The sequence below is a fragment of the Dromiciops gliroides genome, chromosome 5 (genome assembly GCF_019393635.1).
Source record: "Dromiciops gliroides isolate mDroGli1 chromosome 5, mDroGli1.pri, whole genome shotgun sequence".
NCBI lineage: Eukaryota > Metazoa > Chordata > Mammalia > Microbiotheria > Microbiotheriidae > Dromiciops > Dromiciops gliroides.
Window position 1 is genome coordinate 254,974,671 of NC_057865.1, and position 21,801 is coordinate 254,996,471.

The 21,801-nt window shown below is 36.3% G+C and overlaps 1 protein-coding gene across 1 annotated transcript in view; it reads left to right on the forward strand.

Annotated features, from left to right (window-relative positions):
• Positions 1-21,801, forward strand: part of PTPRQ (protein tyrosine phosphatase receptor type Q) — a 287,252-nt gene that overhangs the window by 247,255 nt on the left and 18,196 nt on the right. The window contains 2 exon segments of the mRNA XM_043967695.1: positions 10,325-10,415; positions 19,154-19,230. Coding sequence (XP_043823630.1) covers positions 10,325-10,415; positions 19,154-19,230 — 168 coding nt within the window.

The following is a 21,801-nucleotide window of genomic DNA, read 5'->3' on the forward strand; positions in this document are numbered from 1 at the left end:
ATTCTTTGTAATTATTGCCCTTGTCTTTCTGTAAATTCACTAGAACATGAGTTAAGTAATTAATTAAAATACATTTATTAACCATTAAATACATGCGAAACATCGTGCTAGTGCTAGGGATACAAATTGAAAAGCAAAACAATTCCTGGCTCCAAGGGGTATACAATCTATTGTGTATCTAAGATGATATACACAAGAACTTTCAGCTGCAAGGTTTAGGGTATGAAAGTATCATAAATGGAAATACATCTTCCTTAATGCCATTTCTATTAAAACCATATTGGTTTTTGATATTGAGCCACATGATATCCATGTAAAATTCTCAAAATTCTCCTCTTATTCTTTTAATATCTCATGGTTGGGGGCAGCTAGGTGGTGCAGTGGATAGAGCACTGGACCTGGATTCAGGAGGATCTGAGTTCAAAGCCGGCCTCAAACCCTTGACACTTACTAGCTGTGTGACCACAGGCAAGTCATTTAACCCCAATTGCCTCACCAAAAAACAAAAACAACAACAACAACAATATCTCATGGTCACTAATGTAGGAAGGCAATAAGCACATACTATGTGCCAGGCATTGAACTAAATGCTTTATAAAAAGTATCTCATTTAATGCTCGCATTAACCCAGGAGGTGGGGATGCTACCGTTATATCCATTTTACAAATGAGGAGACAACCACAGGTTAAGTGAATTGCCCAGGATCACACAGCTAGTAAATATTCAAGTCCTGACTCAAGGAGCAGTGCTCTATCCACTGTGCCACATAGTTGTGTAATAACTAGCACTGACTATCCATCTGTTATCTTTAATTCATATTACATACCTGACTCATTTCCTTTTACTGTACTTGTCATATAGAAATCATCATCTTTAATATGAAACAACCCACTTATCTCCACTATCCACCATTCCTTAGACCGTCTGTGATTTTAATTCTACAAATGTTCCATGGATTTGTGGCCAGAAAGTGTGATAGATAAAATATATTTTTGTTGAAGAAATAGGGTTTCCCAGGGAGATCAAGGAAAAAGGAAAAGAACTTATATGTATAAAAATGCTTATAGGGGCGGCTGGGTGGCACAGTGGATAAAGCACCGGCCCTGGATTCAAGAGTACCTGCGTTCAAATCCGGCCTCAGACACTTGACACTTACTAGCTGTGTGACCCTGGGCAAGTCACTTAACCCCCATTGCCCCTCAAAAAAAAATGCTTATAGCAGCTCTTTCTAGTACCAAAGAATTGGAAACTGAGGGGATGCCCATCAACAGGAAAGGGGCTGGACACATTATCCTATATGACTGTGAGAGAATACTATCATGATGTAAGAAATGGTGGAGATAATGATTTCAGAAAAAATACTAGGAAGACATATAGGAATTGATGTAAAATGGAGAGATAAAAATCAGGAGAACAATCTGCACAGTAACCACAATATTTATTTTGTTTTAGCATTGATTTTTGACCCCATTTAGGATTCTGCCAATGCACAAGCAGCCAATTTAAAATGACTGCTATAGCTGAACCCTCCTTTCCTGATTGGATTAGGTTTTTTTGTTTGTTTTTGTTTTTGTTTTTAGTGCTCTGATATAGACAACATAGCAAAGGTAGTATTGACAATAAAGACAAAGAAGCTGGGTTCAAGTTCTGGCTGTTACTTACTGTGTTTACATGACCTTTGCCAAATAGCCATTTCAGGGAACCTGTTCACAATTGAACATCCTAAGACATATTCAGATTCATTTTTGTGATATTGCATGGTAGCCATGTTTAGAACCTTCTAACTGTCTTCTTAAAAAATAAGGTAATTATTCTTCAAGGGTAATTTGGAGTTTGTAATTCTCATTTCTTCATTCTGAAGCTTACTTGCTCACAGTTTTCATCTTACTCCACTTTGCCTCTCTTCCCACTGAAGTAGTATCAAAATATATGTTGACTTAATTTGAAAGATCATTTAAAATTTGTCACATATTTTTTTTTCTTAGCAACAAACATTTATTTTATTTTCCAGTTACATATCAGGGTACTTTTCAACATTCATTTTCATAAGATTTAGAGTTCCAAATTTTTCTCCCTCCCTCCCTTTCCTCCCCCCTCCACAAGATCTCAACCAGGTTATATATGTACAATCCACAAGTGTTCTTTTTAACAGTTCTTTCTATAGTGGTGCATAGTAAGCTTCCTCATTAGTTCCTTGGGATTGTCTTGGATCATTGCACTGCTGAAAGTAGTTAAATCATTCACAATTGCTCATTGAACAATACTGTTGTCACTATGCACAATGTCCTCCCAGCTCTGCTCACTTCACTATACATCGATGTTCATTAGTCTTTCTAGGTTTTTCAGAGATCATCCTGTTTGTCATTTCCTGTAGCACAAGACCATTCTACTACAATCATATAGCACAGCTTTTTCCATCATTCCTCAATTGATGGACATTCCCTTGATTCTCAATTCTTAGCCTCTACCAAGAGTTGCTATAAATATTTTTGTATAATTTTCCCCATTTTTCTCTTTTTCATGATTACTATTGTTAACTGTTTCCCTTCCATCCTATTCCCTTCCCCATGATATTTATTCTATTATCCATCTTCTTTCATCCTATCACTCTTCAAAAGGGATTTGCTTCTGTCTGTCCCCTCCCCCACTCTGCCCTTCCTTCTTTTGCCCCTCTCTCTTTATCCCCTTCCCCTCCTATTTTCCTGCAGGGTTATAGAGATTACTCCACCCAATTGAGTGTGTACATCATTCCATCCTTGAGCCAATTCTAATGAGATTGAGGTCTTTGAGCCAATTCTGATGACTGTTAGGCTCATTTACTGCCCAGATTAAACAGATTACTCCACCCAGTTGGGTATGTATGTTAGTCCCTCTTTGAAGCCGCTCTGATGAATTTAAGGTCCTAGAGCTTTTTCTGATAAGTGTAAAATTCATTTATTGCCCTGCTCCTCTCCCATCTCTTCCCCCACTCCATAAGCCTTTTCCTGTTTCTTTCATGTAGGACTTCACCTCTGCCCCTCCCCCTCCCCCAGTGAATTCCCCTCACTGCTCAATCCAACCCCAAAGATGTCATCACCTAGCTAAGTGACACAGTGGACAAAGCATCACCCCTGGACACAGGGGGATCCCAGCCAAAACTTTGCCTCAGACACAGACAGTCGCCCACTGTACGACCCCAGGTATGTTTCCCAGCTCCAATTTTTTATGGTTATCTGGAGTCTTGTATTTAAAAGTCAAATTTGCCATTCAGTTCAGGTCTTTTCACAAATATCTGAAAGTCTTCTTTTTCATTAAAGTCCCATTTTTTCCTCTGAAAGATTATGATGAGGTTTGTTGGGTAGATGATTCTTGGTTGTAATCCCATTTCTTTTGGCCTTTGCAATATCATATTCCATGCCCTCCAGTCCTTTAATGTAGAAGCTGCTAGATCTTGCACTATCCTGACTGGGGCTCCACAGTACTTGAATTCTTTCTTTTTTGGCAGCTTGCAATATTTTCTCCTTGACTTGAGAGCTCTGGAATTTGGCTATAATAATCCTAGGAGTTTTCCTTTTGGGATCTCTTTCTGGAGGTGATCGGTGGATTCTTTCAAATTCTATTTTAGCTTCTTCTTCTTCTAGAATTTCAGGGCAATTATCCCTGAGAATATCTTGGAAGATGGTGTCTAAGCTCTTTCCTTGATCATGGTTTTTCAGGTAGACCAATAATTTTCAAATTATCTCTCCTGGACCTATTTTCCAGGTCAGCAGTTTTTCCCAATATTTCACATTGCCCTCTATTTTTTTATTCATTTGGATTTGCTTTATTGTGTCTTGGTTTCTCATAAAGTCACTGGCTTCCATTTGTTCAATCCTCATTCTTAGACAATTATTTTCATCAGAGAGCTTTTGTACCTCCTTTTCCATTTGGCCAATTTGACTTTTCAAGCTGTTGACTTTTTTCTCATGTCTTTCCTGCATCACCCTCATTTCTCTTTCCATTTTTTCCTCTACCTCTCTAACTTTATCTTCCAAGTCCTTTTTGAGCACCTCTATGGCCTGAGACCAATTCAAATTTTTCTTGGAAGCTTTATATATATAGGGGCCCTGATGTTGACATCTTCTTCTGAGGGTGCACCTCGGTCTTCCTTGTTACTGAAGAAACTTTCTATGGTCCTCACCTTTCTCTGTCGGCTCATCTTTCCTTTCTTTTACTTGACTTTTAGCTCCTTATAGTGGGGCACTGTTTCCAGGCTGCAGTATCCCAAGCTTAAGTTCCAGGTGGTAGGATTTAAGGAGAATCAGCTTCTTCCTTCGCCCGGCCTGCTCCCTTGTCCTTGGATTACCCCAGACCAATTTGCTAATCAATCAGATTTGTGTGTCGTAGTTGTTAGCTCCAACAAGCCTGTGCCCCTCCCCGACCTGGGCCACTGCTACTCAAGCCTACCTCCTGGTTCTCAGCAGGGGTGTAAAATCCAAGTTCTGCCTTAGCACCATCATAGACCCCTGTAGTCTCCCCCCTGCCCTCTCACCAGACTGTGAGCTTAGTTCCAGATGACACTGGTGCTTCAGCTGATTCAGAGGCTCTGGGGGTCTGCTTCTCTGCTGAGGCCCTTCCTGGGACTGGATCTGTGTCAGGGTGACTGTGGGGTTGGGCTCGACTCCTGTATCAGCACAGCAGCTCCCTCCTTCTGACCTTCCATGCCGTTCTTGGTTAGATGATGATTTCAGCACATTCTTCTGTGAGTTTTGCTCCCCTGGACGTTTTCCTATGGTGTTATTTGGATGTTTTTTGGAGTGATGGTGTCATGAGTTCAGGAGTTCACTGCCTTTCATCCGCCATCTTGGCTCTGCCCTGGTAGTGTCACATATTTTTTTTAAAACATTCTTCATTCTCTGCAAAATGCCAATGGTAAATGTCACATTGGACTATCTCCTTGACCTTACTGTGAGCACTGTAAACTTAGAAGGCCAAGTAGGTCACACCACAATGGTTTCATATTACCTTTGGGCATACATTGAAACAACTTGTTTTCACCTCTCCAAGGGGAACTTTTATGCAATCCTTCCATGTAGCAGCAATTTTTTTCATAACCTCTAGTTTTGGGGCAAAGACCAAACATTAAAAATACCAGCAATCAATTCGTCAATAAACATGCATTCATTAAGCACATATAAAATCAAGTGAGATAACATGTAAAGCTCTTTGAAAATCATTAAATTCTAGATACATTTTAGCTTTTATTATTATTATATTCCAAGAACCATGGTGGTGCTAAAGATATTAATACAAAAGTGAGACAGTCCCCTTTGTGAAGAATCTTAAATACTACTAGGGAGATATATCAATCTACAAGCAATTTTTAAAGTCCTTGCTATGGGACAGCTAGGTGCTGCAGTGTATAGTATACTTGGCCTGGAGTCAGGAAAACCTGAATTCAAATAAGCCCTCAAAAATTAGGTGTTTGACCCTGAGCAAGTCACTTAACCTCTGCTTGTCTCGGTTTCCTAATCTGTTAAATTGTTGCTTGTCCTTCATTTCTTGAAGAGGATCATGACTTCAGGGTGATGTCATGACTTGACCAGAATTGAAATTTAGTAAGGGAGAGCTGTGTAAGGTCACCAACCTCACTCTCTCCTCCAGAGCCATCTGGGTCTTGCCTCCTAACTTCAGGGTTAGTGCCCTATCCACTGCACCATTTAGCTTCCCCCTCAATCTATAAAGTAGGGGTAATAGCACCTACCTTGCAGGATTTTGTATCAAATGAGATAATAATGTTTAGCACATAGTAGGTATTATATAAATGTCAGTGATGATGATGACGATGATGACGACGATGATGATGATGTGGTGCCAGGTGGTGCTGTACTACATGCTATATGTTGATTAGACGAAGAAAAAAACAAAAACAGTTATTTCCTTCAAAGAGTTTACACTTTAATTGGGAAGATAACATACACATAAATTGGTAAATACAACAGGAAAAAAGCAATCTTTTTCACCTATTATGCCCCCCATACCCTACATTCCTCTCCTTCTTTCAGTGACCAAACTGTACAAAAATAGAGATAAATTAATAGTAGGCACAAGGCAAACGGGTTTTTTTGTGTATACAAAATAAATACACAGTAATTTACTGGGAATAATTGCAAGGAGAGGGACCCTAACAAATGGGGGAACTAGGATAGGCTTCTGAAGTAAAATGACTTTTGCACTAACCCTTAAAGGGAGCTAAGAATTCTAAAAGGATGAAGTAAGGAATGAGAACATTACAGTTATAGGAAACCCTCCCCCCCCATGGAGGTAGGAAATGGAACACTGTGTATGAAGAACAGCAAATAGAAGTTTGTTGGGAGTGTGGTGTGAACAATAAGGGGATAATGTGTAATCAAGGGGCAGCTAGGTGTCACTATAGTGCATAGAGCACCAAGACTCATATTCCTGAATTCACATCCAGCCTCAGACACTAGCTGTGTGACCCTGGGTCACTCACCTATCCCTGTTTGATTCAGTTCCTCATCTGTAAATGAGCTGGAGGAGGAAATGGTAAACCACTCCAGTAACTTTGCCAAGAAAACTCCAAATGGGCTCATGAAAAGTAATAATGACTAAAATTGACTGAACAGCATTGTTGTATGATCAGCCTGGTAAAGATAGGCTGGAGCCAGATTGTTAAGATCTTTGAATGCCAAATTGAGGAATTTTCCTTAATCCTAAATGCAAAGAGAAGACAGTGAAGTTTACTGAACAGAGGATTGACATGGTCAGACCTGCACTTTAGTAATAGTTAAATTATTGCTTATGGGTGGTCTAAAATTGTGTGATTCTTGGCACCCTCTGACCCACTTTTGCTGAAATTACACAGAATCAGGTGGAACCCACACTGGACTGAGGTTTATTTCCATATCTTTCATGGATTGCCAGGGTCACTTGATGAGCCTCTCCATGAATAGTTAAACTAGTCCATGGACAAAAAAACCCCAACAAACCATTTCTTACTCATTACCTACATTTAAAACTTTCCATTTGGGGGCAGCTAGGTGGCACAGTGGATAGAAACTGGCCCTGAAGTCAAGAGGACCTGAGTTCAAATGCAGCCTCAGACACTTAATACATACTAGCTGTATGACCCTAGGCAAGTCATTTAACCCCAATTGCCTCACCCAAAAAACAAACAAACAAAAACCCCTTTCCATTTTAGTAGAACCTACAATCATTTGGTACAACCTCTGAGAGCAAAGTATCACCTCCACATGTTGGCATCATCTAGAATTTTTTCTTCTTCCTTGGTGTGAACCATTTTCCAGTTGCTAAATTTCTGTAATAAATAATGGCAATGAAAATTAAAAGTATTTTCCCATTTCTCATTTTTCATTGTCATTAGTTTTTAGGGTATTTTTTAAATACATTGGGCTGGAACTGCTGTAATTGCACAAATTTATCTCTTCTTCTTTATCCTTTATTTTGTTTTAGCATTGATTTTTGACCCTATTTGGGATTCTGATAATACACAATTAGCCAAGTTAGAATGACTGCAATATCTTAATCCTATTCTTTCCTGTTTTGGGTAGTAGCTCTTTCATGGAGTCAGATACTCCAGTTCCTAAAACAACAAGAACAACAATAACAAAAACAAAGGGGGCGGGGGAGGAAAAAGCCAACCTTTTCTTTCATCTTCTACCCCCATAAGCTTGATATTTTCCTTGGCATTGATATCCATACAACTCTACTTTCTGATTCTTCTCCTACCTCACTGATTATTTCCTTCTCTGTCTCCTTGCCTAGTTTATCTTCCTCCTAACATCACAATCCCCCACTGGGATCTATCCTTAGCCCTCTTCTTTCTCTATATAAAGTGTGTTCCCAAACTTTTACTATAGTTTTAAGCTTTATTAACTTAGCATACACTAAAGATTTGATGCTACGGCATATTCACTCCCTTAGTGTTTCCTTAATGTCCTATAGCTAAGACTCTGAAGATGAACTCCACTGCTAACCTTTCTCTGAGTTTCTGGCTTCATCTCTACCAGAAGATTGCTGTTCAAACCTTAAAGTTCACTTTGACTCCTCCTCTTACTCCATATATACAATCAATTTCTGGGTCCTTGAATTAAGTTCATCATTTCTTTTTCATCTTTCCTTTGTTCTTCACTTTCACTTGAAATGTAAGTTCAAGCTCTTGCATCACCTTTCCTGGACCATTGTGATAGCTTCCCAACAAGTCTACCTGCTTCCATTCTCTTTTTTTCTTCATACTACTTCCAACATAATCTTCCCATGCATAAATAAAGAAAAAAAGGGAAAAATCACTTAATTTAGTTTTTTTGTTTGTGTTTGTTGTTGTTGTTGTTGTTGTTGTCGTTTTGTCTTGTTTTGGTTTTTGTTTTTTTTTGTTGTTGGTTTTTTGCTGGGCAATGAGGTTTAAGTGACTTGCCCAGGGTCACACAGCTAGTAAGTCAATTTAGTTTTAATAGTTTTGGATTCATTTTGAAATGCTTCCTTCAAATTATAAAGCAAATCATGTATTTTTTGATTCATTTTGAAATGCTTACTCATAGCTCTAACACCTACCAGCTATCTGAACATGGGCACATCATTAAACCTCTCTGAAACTCAGGTTTCTTATCTGTAAAATGAGATACTTATATAATATACCTAACAGGGCTATTGTAAGGCTAACATTTTGTAAATCCCAAACTACTAAATAGATGGGAGTGCTTATTATGGTAAATATTATCATTTCACTCCTCTGCTCAAAATTTTCACTGGGCCTGTATTTCTCTACTTAATTTCATTCTTGGAAATCATGTCCCTGTACAATCTAACTTGAATCCACCCTTTATATTATAATCAACCTAGAAAACTTGATGTTCCATCATCTCATCTCACAGTTTCCTAACTTCTTTCTTTGTCCATTCATTTTTCTACACTATTTGACCTGCTGTAACCATCCAGCAAAACCTAGTCCAAGTTGATGCTGTTTTCTTGATCCTCTTAGCCAGGAGTAAGATCTCCAACATTTGAAGTAGCAGAATACTTTGTCTATTTTACCACGTACATCAACTAACACAATCTACTTTAGTTATTTGTGTGCAACTACTCACTTCTACTAGATTTTAAGTTCCTTTTGTCCCAAAACCACATATCAATTATATTTGTTTTCCCTTTACTTCTTGTACCTTAGACACAGTAGGGGCTCAGTAAGTGTTGAATAAATGAATCTCACTGTGAAAATATCAAAAAGGGCAGGATTCTGTGAGTACAAATGGTAAATAATTATAATGATGTTAAAGGACAACAACCCCCTAGGTAAATCAATGCAAGGTTCAGAAATATTAGCTGTTTCATTGGAAGAATTTTTAAAAATCTGAATTAGAAGAAAGCTAATTAATGACCTCCTCTAATGGTAAAGAGATTCGTATGCTAGCAATGGAACAAACTATGAAAATTCTTAAATATTTTTTACTATTCAATTATGAACATAATATATTTTATCTACAAATTTCACAGGTTTTGGAGACCTCTACTTTCTCAGGGTGTTTTTTTTTTTGTTTTATTCTTATGTTATAGTTACTAAAGCAGGTCCTGAGAAAATGTCATTACTTTTTACTGAAAACCAGTGGTAAAACTGATGCTCCAATTCAACATTCTTGCTGAAATCACTAAAAAACATACTTTTCTATGGCAATGTCTATTTAACAGAAACCCAGAAAAACTCTTTAACCTTTGCCAACTTCTCCAACTGACCAATGGTATTACCACTGAACAGGCATGAAATCAGACTGCCTTGGGAGAAAAAACAAAAATAAATCACCAACTGCCTTCCCTCCCATTAAGTGGACATTAGAGTATTAAATAATTGTCAGTTGTCTCTATCTGATAAAATACTTAGTAATCACCAGGCTATGGAATAATGTTCTCTTTGGCTATAGGGGTAGAAAAGGGCATTATTCATAATGAAGACTGACTTGCTAACATCCGTACTTAATCACATGACTTCATGAAGACTACCAACAACCTCACAGAAGGTGATAGTCTAACTTTAGCCAGAATCTTTAAGGTGAAAGTTCACATAAGCTTATATTGTTCAACCTGACAGTGATTGTTGAAGCTTTGTCTCTACTGCTAACAATATGACTTGGATTAAAAGGAAAGATGGCATGTTTGGGGAATGTTTTCAGCAATACAGATAGATAGTTTGAGAACATAAGAGACCCTTCTTTTATGTGGATGGCATTATGGAAATGGCATTTAAGATAGGAGCTACTGTTATATAGGCATTTGCTGACCTCTTGTTTTCTTTTTATGAAATAAATGGAAACTTTTCATTAATTACATTCCACAGGAGCTCCCTAAATTTCTCCAGGATCTTTCCTCTACTGATGCTGACTTGCCTTGGAATAGGGCAAAGAACCGCTTCCCAAACATAAAACCATGTAGGTACATTTGTTAAATCTTCTTTAGTTGTAAAATGTTCTTAAAACATGGCTACAGTAGAATTCAGTTGAGATTTCTTAGCTTTCTTCTTAATATGTTCATTTGTTATATTGCATTAATAGGAATTTATCTAATAACAAAAGTAAGTTTCACCATCAATGTTTTTCAAATGACATCTCTTTGATTTCTCATATCTTTTTTTTTTTGGTGAAAGTTAATATACCAAAATGATTTTCAGCTTGTTCTTTGCAAACATTAATTATGCAGGTGCAGGAAACTATAGAACTAGTAGTTTTTTAGCTTTGTAATTGAACCCAAGTAACTAACCTCTTTAACATTCTTTTCCAGACATTTTTCTGCAAATGAACAGAGGTTGTAGATTGATTTTTTTTCTTCTTTGAGAGTAAAATTCACGTGATGTGTTTGTGTATTGGTTTCCCCTAGGATTATAGCATTGCTTTCCTATGGATTTTCAACTATGTGTTGCAAGATTTTTCATTGAAGATCAGAGTGTAGGAGGACTTAAAAAGCTAGGATAGATTTTTATCAAAGGAGACGGGTTTATAGTGCTATAGTCAACACATCTTCATTTTTCACTTAATAATACCATTATTGTTTTAAGAATTAACAAATATATGGAAGAGAGAACAGAACATTCTTTTGTTAATGATAGCTATATTCTCAGATATTAATTTCATAACATCTGTTTCTACTCACAAATTTTTCTAATGCATAGTACAAATGATAAATTCTTATTTGCCAAATTTTGAAATTTTTGTTTTTATTCAAAAGAACTAGAGTTTTAAAGTATTTCTAATTTACTTAGTAAAGTAAATGTTAAATGCAAACAATTATTTGAAAATATTTCTATATTCTTTCATGTACTATTGATTTGACATAGAATATAATAAAACTGGTGGGAATCAAATATATAGGATTATTTATCATTGTTAATATCATCTTTTTTGACTCTTGGCTTAGATTTAGAAAAAATAAGACTATGAACCTAATGTCTATAGAGCTACCTAGCTGAAAGTTAGTAACTCTGAAATCTCTATTATTTTTCTGCATGGGCAACTAGTAATATTTTCTTCACCTGAAAAAGTAATTTACTCAGTGTTAATGTATTATAGTGGCCTTAAATGATAAATCCAGTTCCATAAGAATATACTTAATATGGTCCTAGGAATAACATGGGCATGAATAATATTTAATATAATAGTTAATATTATGATTTTAAGATCTTAAAATAAGATTTTCTACACAAAATAAAAAATTTAAAACCTTTATCCCAAGGAGTTCAAAGAAACATTATCTAGTTCCATAATATAGCCTTTCCCAGTCTCAGTTTAATGACCTGTAAAATGGGATAATAAGACTTTAATGACCTACAGTATAGGGCTGTGGTGAGGAAAACAAATTACACACCTTAAAATGCTATTGAAGTGAGAGCTATTGTATTTATTATGTAGTGTAATCATTGAGGATATAGAATTAAGACTCAGTGACTTCTTCAGAACATCCAGTGCTAGAACAATCTAGAACAACAAGTAGAATCACACAGTAAAAACCAAAAAGATAAAGTGAAATTAGATGAAATATCTATTGGATAAATTTTTTTTAAGTATGTTGCAAATGAACTCAGATGAATATTATATCATTTCTCAACATTGTCAAGTATCAGAACAGGCTATATAAATACATACATGCATACATACACACACACACACATATATATATACATACATATATATAAATATTATTTTCAGTTTTTTCAAAGCATTTAATATCTGTTCTATATTGACTCTTTAGTCTCTATTGCTCCATTCGGTATTATAATGATAATTAATATTGTATTAACAACAACAAAAGTATTAACTAATACATATCAGATTTTGAGGTGTACAAAGTGCTTAATAACTTTTTTCTTATGTTATCCTCACAAAAACTCTGGGGGAAAGTGCTGTTATTATTTCCCATTTTACCAATGAGGAAATTGAAGCACATAATTTAAGTGACTTGGCCAAGGTCACATAACTACTAAGTGGCTGGGACAGGATTTCAACTCAGGGCTTCCTGAATATAGATCCAGTACTCTATCCACTGCACCATCTGGTTACAAAGAAACACATGGAAAATTTCTTAAACTTTTGCTTGTCTCAGAGAATAGCGTGTTCAATCCTTTTATGATAGAATGTCAGAGAAAAAAATAATGTTCTCCCCTTAATTCCCAGTTGAATTTGATATCACATTTTGAAAAATTATAATTTATTATATATACATATATATATAAAGATAGCTGTGTACATCTACATATATGTGTTTTATATGGTTTTACTTTATCTATGGTTTTATCTATAGATCTATAGTTTTACTTTAATATCTCTGCCTGATTTTCCAAATGGACAAGAACAAGTCCCAAGCTCATAATATCTTCAATTTCAAAATTATTAACTCAATTTTATCTCAGTTAAAAACCTATCTAGGTAAGGCCACTGTATATTAACATGGACATGTGTGTCTCCTACTGTCCTTATGACAAAGGGTTGACAACAGAAAATTTTCTCCTCTATGTGCTTCAGGTGAGCCTAACCTTTTCTGTTCCTTGTTGCCCCTTGCCAACCCTATTGTACTTTTATTGGCAGACTATCTCATGCCCTGCAATAAGAGATCTAAACATTCTCTTTCTCCCTTGATAATAATATAACCCATGGCCCAGGGAACTCTAAATCTCTGGTTAATTCAGACAAAATGTTTTCAGGGGCTAACCTGAAAAGATCATTTTCTGTCTTGGTTGATTTTTCCCCACCCAGCATTTATCCTGGGAAAATTTTATCTCTCCTCTCCTCTCCTTTCCTCTCTTTCATCACTTTCTGGGAAAATCTCCAAATTAAGTTAAGTCTATGTTTCCACAAGTGTGGTAAAAGGAGTCTCAGCTCCAATACGAGCATTCAAGGTAACAAATGCATTTGGACAGCCTTTATTTTCCCCTACAGAAAATACATACACTATTCAAAGACTCCAGGAGTCCATGAATGAACAGAAGCAAAAAAAACGTCATGAATCATCCGTAAAAATCACCTTTAGAAGGAACTGAACTCATGGATGCCATCATACTAATATGATGCCGTTCTGGTGAATCCCCAGATCTTTCATAGGGTCATACAAAAATGTTCAAGACTTGTATTTTTCCACTGTGATTTGAACTTTCCCATTCACCTAGACAACAAACAGCTTGGAATTTTTAGGCAATCCTTTTCCCATTAAATATGTACCCTCCAAATAACTAATTGTAATAGCAAAGGGTAGCAAGGTCCAGGGCTTTTTCCCTTTCTCTCCCTATCCCTGACCCCACAAACCTTGGGCTACTCTCAAAGCAATCTACAAGGGTAACATTGACCAAGAAATCTTCCCTCTTACTTAGAAAGCTAAATTATATTATAATATTACCTATGAAACCAAAATCCATCTTCTTCTGAACAGAAGTTTAGGAATTAGAAACATTATCCATGAGCCTTTCTCTCTTGCCACATGTCTACTTTTGCCTTTTGCTTCTCTGAGAACTCTTTCTTTGCCCCAACTTCTGCCATCTCTTGGGCTTGGAAAATCCATTAAAAAGTGCCCAGCCTCTAGTCATAGGCTCAGAAAAGTTATAATTTATTCATGTAAATCCCATGTGCTTCTGCCCGAAGGTAGACATGAATAGATGATAAGGTAGATGTATAGAAGACTGTGAAGAAGAGTAGGCTTCCCTAAGGCCAGAATACATCTCTTCTACTGAACAGGATAAGGACAAAAGAAGAAAACAATCACAGAAGTCTTGGCCCCTTTTATAGGACAACATAGAAGGGTGACTCCTCCAAAATGAGATCATAATTCCCACAACCCTTGCTAGTAATTTTAGGGGCAGATTTAGTCACTAAAACCCAAAAGAAGCCTTCCTCTGTCTTCTCAACAAGGTACCAATGAGTTCACCCACTCCCCAAAGGGGAAAAACTTATGCATACTAGTTTGACTGGAGGGTTATTCACCTGATCAACTCCCTTCCCCCAGTACAATAATGTGTTTATATGTATGTAGAATTGCGTGGTTTACAAAGTGAATTACATATTCTATCTCCTTTCATGAGTGGTAGTATAATATAATAAATGAAAAGCTAGCTTCTAAATCAGAAGACTTGTTTTTGAGTCCTGTCTCTGGTACATGCTGGCTATCACCTTGGGCAAATCATTTGACATGTTAATGTCTTAGGAAACTCTCTAAGACTATATATGGGTTGTAGATAAAATGTTAACCTGCACTAGTTAGATGTAATTTCCTCATTTGAGAGTTCCTTATCTCAAGGAAATCATAAATCTGGTCCCCATCCCTTACTCATTTCATCCTCCTAAAGGGCAACTTAGTGGAAAGAGTGCTAGAATCAAAAGACCTGAGTTAGAATCTAGTCAGCTATTCATTGGCCTTGGCCAATCACTTTATCTCTCTGTACCTCAGTTACTAGATGAAGGGATTATACTAAATAATCTTTAAAGTCTTTTGTTTCCCTAAATCCTATTATCCATATAAGCAAAGCAGTGTGATTATTAGTTTACATATATGAACTATGAAACTTAATAAGATAAAGTGTTACCCAATGGTATATGGATAGAAATTATGCCTTTGGCCTATTACTTGGAGCCTGGTGATAGTTCTCCTATGTAACTAAGTCCCCCAGATAGTAAGTCCCTACCACCTGTCATCACTTATTGAGAGGTTGATGGCTTTAAATCCTACTTCACTGAATTCATATTCAAGAAGGAACTCCTTCAAGCTCCCTTTCATGATTCCTCAAGTTTTCTCTGCATTTTTACCACCAGAGACAACACAGTTCAGTGGAAAGAGTAGTGATTTTGGAATCTGAAGACTTTTGTTCAAATTCCAGCCCTTCTGCTTGCCACCTGCGTGACTTTGGGCAGGTCACTTAACTTCTGGACCTCATTTTCTTGATCTGTAAAATGAAGGGGTTGGACTAGGTGGCCTCTAAAGTTCCTTCCACCTCCAAATATATGATCCTTTCTTATTAAATATCATCCAGAATGACACTTGATAAAAATGTTGGTATTGATAAAAACGTTAAAGAGCAGAGGGTAAAAAGCATACTATATGGTATTGACTCATTAATAACCATACCTAGAATCAAGTCATTCAACAAGTTTTATTTTAAAGGTCTCTTGATCATATTTGTCAGTTTCACAGTTAATAAGTTCATTTTTTTTAACTGGCTCTTTTTAGATGAACTCCAGCCTTGGTCAAAAATCCAGCCTTTGTATAGTTTAAAATACTGTTCAGAAATATAAAATCCTATCCTTAAAATCTATCTTTGTCAAATGTTCATTCTTTAAATCCACCTTTCTGTTCTTATGTCCTACCACTCAAGCTAGGTGGTGAAATGGTTAAAGGGCTGTTTCTGGGGTCACAAAAACCTAAGTTCAAATCTAGACATCCTTTAACCTCTCTGACTCAACTAGAAAATGAGAATGATAAGATCACCTACATCCAAGGATTGTTATGAGGTTAAAATAAGATAACATTTATAAAGCATTGAAAACCTTAAGGCACAATAAAAATTGTAGTAATTGTTATTGCTATCAATCAGTGAAAGTGATTAAAAACTCCACTTATGCCCTTAAGGTCTTCAGGTGGCTTTTTTCTATCTTTTCTGAATTCTTAGCATTCTACATCCATGCTCATGGTATCATTTCCCCCCATATGGATCACTAAGAGTGATTCTGTCATATTATGCTATTTTTTTCTATTTATCCTTTGTTCTTTGGGTTTAACAAGTCTTCCCAGGCCCTCTGTCTTATCCTGAGCATATATGCTCAGAGAAGTTAGAAGAATTATGTCTCATGAACTGTGTCAGATTCACAAAAAGCTTCCCCACTACAGCATGTCAAAAAGTTACTGCTACTCATCTCCCCTTTCCTCTGTCCATTACTGAATAATCTCTTGCCTGTGAAATCTGTTGATCTGTATCATCCATTCACCCTAGGGACATCTGGAACTGCTCCCTTCCAAGATGTTCCAAATCCTGATACCCTTCTATAAGAAGAGTCTCATATTTATGGTTTAGATGCTAATATTCAGTGGTTCTTCCTCCCTTCCTTTTCTGTGTTACTCTTCTCTGTTCTAATTTTCTGAGAAAGGTGAAACATCCCCTCTGACTTGAACTTGTATTTCTTCCTTTCCTCTTTGAAGTACTTGACCATTATTACAACATTTAATTCTCCTTGATGACAGAGTAAGGGTTTTTAACCGTGTGTGTGTGTGTGTGTGTGTGTGTGTGTGTGTGTGTGAGAGAGAGAGAGAGAGAGAGAGAGAGAGAGAGAGAGAGAGAGAGAGAGAGAGAGAGTGATAAACCCCTTTGGCAATCTGGTCAAGCCTATAAGCATCTCAGAACAATGCTTTTAAATTTATAAAATATATATGGTTTAAAAGGAAATAAGTATATTGAAATTCAATTATCAATTTTTAAAAATCATAGACTAAAGTTTAAGAAGTTTAAATAATTTCTGACTCTAAGAGAGATGTGATCCCTGTAAAGACTCCCTCCAGACTTCACTTTCTTCTTAGAGGCCAATGTGACACTGCTGTGTAAATAACTGCTGAAATATATAGAGCCTACTGAACTGAAATGCCAGTCTATGAAACTAGAGCATCAGGTTCTATATTTCAAGATAACAAATTAGTTCATGGAAGTAGAGTTTAACTCTGGCATATTAAGGGAGCAAGCCACTTCCTGAAGTAATCCAGACACTGCTAAAGCTATTCTTTTTTGCTATTTATTCTTTTTTATTTTTAATTTATGGAATAAAACAAGCATTTCCATTACATTATACTATTTTGAAAAAAGATGACTGCATTTTTATTCTGAAAAGGCAGGATGTCATAGCTAATAGAGAGACAACATTAAGGCTCTGACAACCTAATTTCAAATCCAACCTCTCACACATATTAGCAGTGTCCCTAAGCAAGTTACTTAACTTTAGAGTGCTCTAGGAAACTTTCTAAAGGAAATAAGTTTCCGAGAAGGTACTGGCCTATTTTGATAGAAATCATAGATTCAAGGCCTATCCTACTATTTATTATATTATTATTTTACTATAATTATCTCTAATATCCCTTCTAGCTCTGTGTGATCCTATTATTTTATTTATGAAACGAAAGCACTATAAGTACCTATTTAAATAAAAACAGTAAAGTTTCCTTCTAAAGTTCTCGACCTTCAACTGAGAAGTTGTTTATTCACCCTGTAGGATCAATCCCAAGGTTCTGAAAGCAGGTTTCACAAATGTTCTCTCGTCTTCATTTTGATTACATTTGCATATCTCCTTAAGGCATCAGACTATACATGACAGGCTCACTAAATTTATCCTTCCCTCAAGTACTAATAAAAATTCCTACTCCTTCTAAAATGTTATATTGCCACCAATTACCACTACTTCTTTCCTCCCAAACTGACCCCAAGCATATTATTTAGTGGAATACTTTCCACATGGCTCTTTTATTCCCAATTTCTATGCAATATGAGGAGGGAACTGACATTAATTATGAATGAATATCACCCCTTAGGAAATGATATTCCCAAATCATCTGAGAATTTTAGACCAAGGAGGACTGTATGTAATATACATGCTTACTTTTAGAGGCTGAACCATAAGACTTTGCTCTTATAAATGTATGAAATTTTACCATAAGGTTGAAAGCAGGATTTTAACACCTTCATATATGAAGCTCACAAGCTTAAAAATACTATAATTACTAGCAAATGGATACAGAGAAGAATATATTATCAGATAAAGTAGGCCTTGTGAAAGCTTTCCAATATAATGAAGGTTTAATTTCTTGGTTTCCGGACACTTAATGTGTTCCCTTCAGTAATAACAGTATTAAACAGAAATCCATTAAGATGTTTTTATTATGCAGGAATACAAAAAAGTCCTTTCTCAATCAAGTGGAACCTTTCCCTATCATGATAATTGCTGACATCTATAGAGCATATTAAGTTTGCAAAGCATTTTATATACATTACTGCTTTTGAGACTTATCATGCTTCAGGCAGGAATTAATTTTTTGTGTGCTTTGAGACTCACAACCCTATTGGAGTTAGGTACTAAAGGGTTTAATATTCTCATTTCATAGATGAGGAAACTGATGCACAATAACTTGCCCATGGTCACATAAGCAGTAAGTGTTGGAGGTAGAATTTGTTTTTTGTGGGGGGTTTTTTGTTTGTTTTTGTTTTTTGTTTTTTTTTAGTGAGGCAAGTGGGGTTAAGTGATTTGCCCAGGGTCACACAGCTAGTAAGTGTTAAGTGTCTGAGGCCGGATTTGAACTCAGGTACTCCTGACTCCAGGGCCGGTGCTCTATCCACTGCGCCACCTAGCTGTCCCTGGAGGTAGAATTTGAACCAGGACTTCCTAACTCAAAATCCAACACTGCATTTACTTCACCATGCTTCCCTTTCTTTAGTGATATAAACATATCAGGTTAAGTGTGTATATATATATATATATATATATATATATATATATATATATATATATATATATGCATAATATATGTTTAAGCTTGAAGATGCATGGGTTACTTTCAAAACTCTTCAGAATTACAATTTACTATAATTGAGTACTATGCTAAACTTTTTCTCATTTCCAGTTAAGAATCAACATTGATGAAGTTTATTTTTTTTACATAGATAATAACAACAGAGTGAAACTAATAGCAGATGCCAGTATACCAGGATCTGATTACATCAATGCCAGCTATGTGTCTGTAAGTATATGTGTGTTATCTGGCTTTTCGTTACATTTCTAAGATTGTATCTATATTCCTTTTCCATCTTCTTTCAAGCAGCAGATACGTGCAAACTTCCACTGATTTTCATGTAGCAAAATTATGTGGTTTATAAAGTAATATGTTATAAAAAGTCATGGGGCAGCTAGGTGGCACAGTGGATAGAACACCGGCCCTGGATTCAGGAGGACCTGAGTTCAAATCCGGCCTCAGATACTTTACACACTTACTAGCTGTGTGACCCTGGGAAAGTCACTTAACCCCAATTGCCTCACCAAAAACCAAAAAAAAAAAAAAAAGTCATATATACCTGTGATTTGGGGAAGCTAGGAGGTGCAGTGGATAGAATGCCTGGACCTAGAGTCCTTAGTTCAAATCTTGCAGGTACTTATTAGCTATGTCCCTGGGCAAGTCACTTAATCCTGTTTGTCTCAGTTTCCTCATCTTTAAAATGAGCTGGAGAAGGAAGTAGCATATCATTCCAGTTTCTGCCAAGAAAACCCCAAATGGTGTCACAAAGAGTGAAACAAAATTCAAAAACAACTGAACAACAATACCTGGAAGTCAGTGAGTAAGGATTTTTTCCAATTGTTTTTAATTTTTTTTTTTTTTTTGTGGGGCAATGGGGGTTAAGTGACTCGCCCAGGGTCACACAGCTAGTAAGTGTCAAGTGTTTGAGGCCGGATTTGAACTCAGGTACTCCTGAATTCAGGACTGGTGCTTTATCCACTGCGCCACCTAGCTGCCCCCTGTTTTTAATTTTTAATAAGGACTTGTGTTTGGATAACTACTGAGCCTAGAGCTTGTGTTTGCTTTACCTGTAAGATATAATTCGACATGAGAAATGTGGTAGATAGAGAACTGTTTAGTATGAACTGGGTTCAGGTCTCACCTTTGACAGATACTTAATTGATCAGGATGCCAGGCTTCTCTCTAATACCATAAACTGCAAAAGAGCTGGTAATCTGCACTGATAGTGTCAATTTTGTCATTGGAAAGCAAAAAGTAGAAGTTCCCTGTACCAGAGAAATCACTTTTCCAGCCAAAGCCCAGCACAAATGCATATAAAGGGAGAATTTGAGCATCAAATCATAGTTTCCCACTGATTTGTAAGGGACCTTAAAGGATAGAAGATAGATAGATAGATAGATAGATAGATAGATAGATAGATAGATAGATAGATAGATAGATAGATATAGACAGACAAACTGACAGATAATTTAAGTGTTCACTATGAACCAGGCACTGTGCTAAGAACTGAAAACACACAAAGAAGCAAGCATATCAGTCCCTTCTGTCAAGAAATTTACATTCTCCACACACACACACACAAAATTTTCTATTAAATGAAGACAACATATAGAGAGGGTCACCCCCTTATCCATCAGGAATTTCCCCCTACAGTATACCTAATTGATGGTCATCTAGCCTGTACTTAAACACATCAGTACCCTGTTTTCTCATGAAACAATCATGAAAAAAGTTTGCCAAAAGCGGTCTGATTTCCAGAACTTTCCAGAGAGTTATGCTACTCTGTAGGGCCAGTTGAAGACTAAATTGGCCTGAGTACTGGTTTCCTCTCTAAAATTTCTAAATGTCTCCAATCTTGGCATGATTTCCTAGCTAGGCTTCTGTTTAGGATTATTAGACCCACCAAATGGACCCCCACAGCCAGCTCTATAGCTTTCCCAGTTACATTTCCCTTTTTATAACACACTTGACTTCTACAGGGCATTTTGTGGAGATGTATTCATAAAGGAATGGATTAAGTAATGCAAAATACATGAAAGTATTCTAGCCAAAGAAATTTACAAAAGCTATCTGACTGAAATTGATGCCCTCTCCTTCCCACAATAGAACATATAAAACCACATGTGGCAAATTTATAAGTCAAGATTTTTCACACCTCCAAATTTGCACAAACAGCACCAGAAAGATCATATTCCTACTTCTTCATAGCAGGTAACAACACTTTTTGAAGAGTTATAATTGTTAGTCTTTCCCTATATAGATTCATAATTGTTAGCACTTCCTCATATACTGAGCCCCAAATCTGTCTTCCTGAAATATCCACCCACTAATACTTTATCTGCCCTCTAAAGCTTTATAGAATAAGTCCGATCTCTCTATAACAAGACGTCTTCATGATTTTGTGTCATGGAACTCTTTGGAAGGCAGTTGAAACCAACTGAGCCCTTCTCAGAAAAAATATTTTGAAGTACATAAAAGAAAATATATGAAATTTTAAAGTAAATCAATTATATTGAATTACAGCTATCAAATATTTGTGAGCACTCTAGGAAATCAACTAAAAGTTCACTGATCAGAAAACAAGTTTACAGAAAATAAAAAAAAATGTGAATTGACTGAAATACATGTATGTGTCTAAAAACTTGATAAGCATGTCATCCATGTTTTCGTAGATATGAATAAAGCTTGAGCCTTGGTTTCTAGAAACTGTAAACTCTAGGATGCTCCTTGGTTGAGGAAATTCCCTCTACCAATCCATGTTGGCACCTTCTCTGCAACTTTATAATCTTAGAGAGTTCC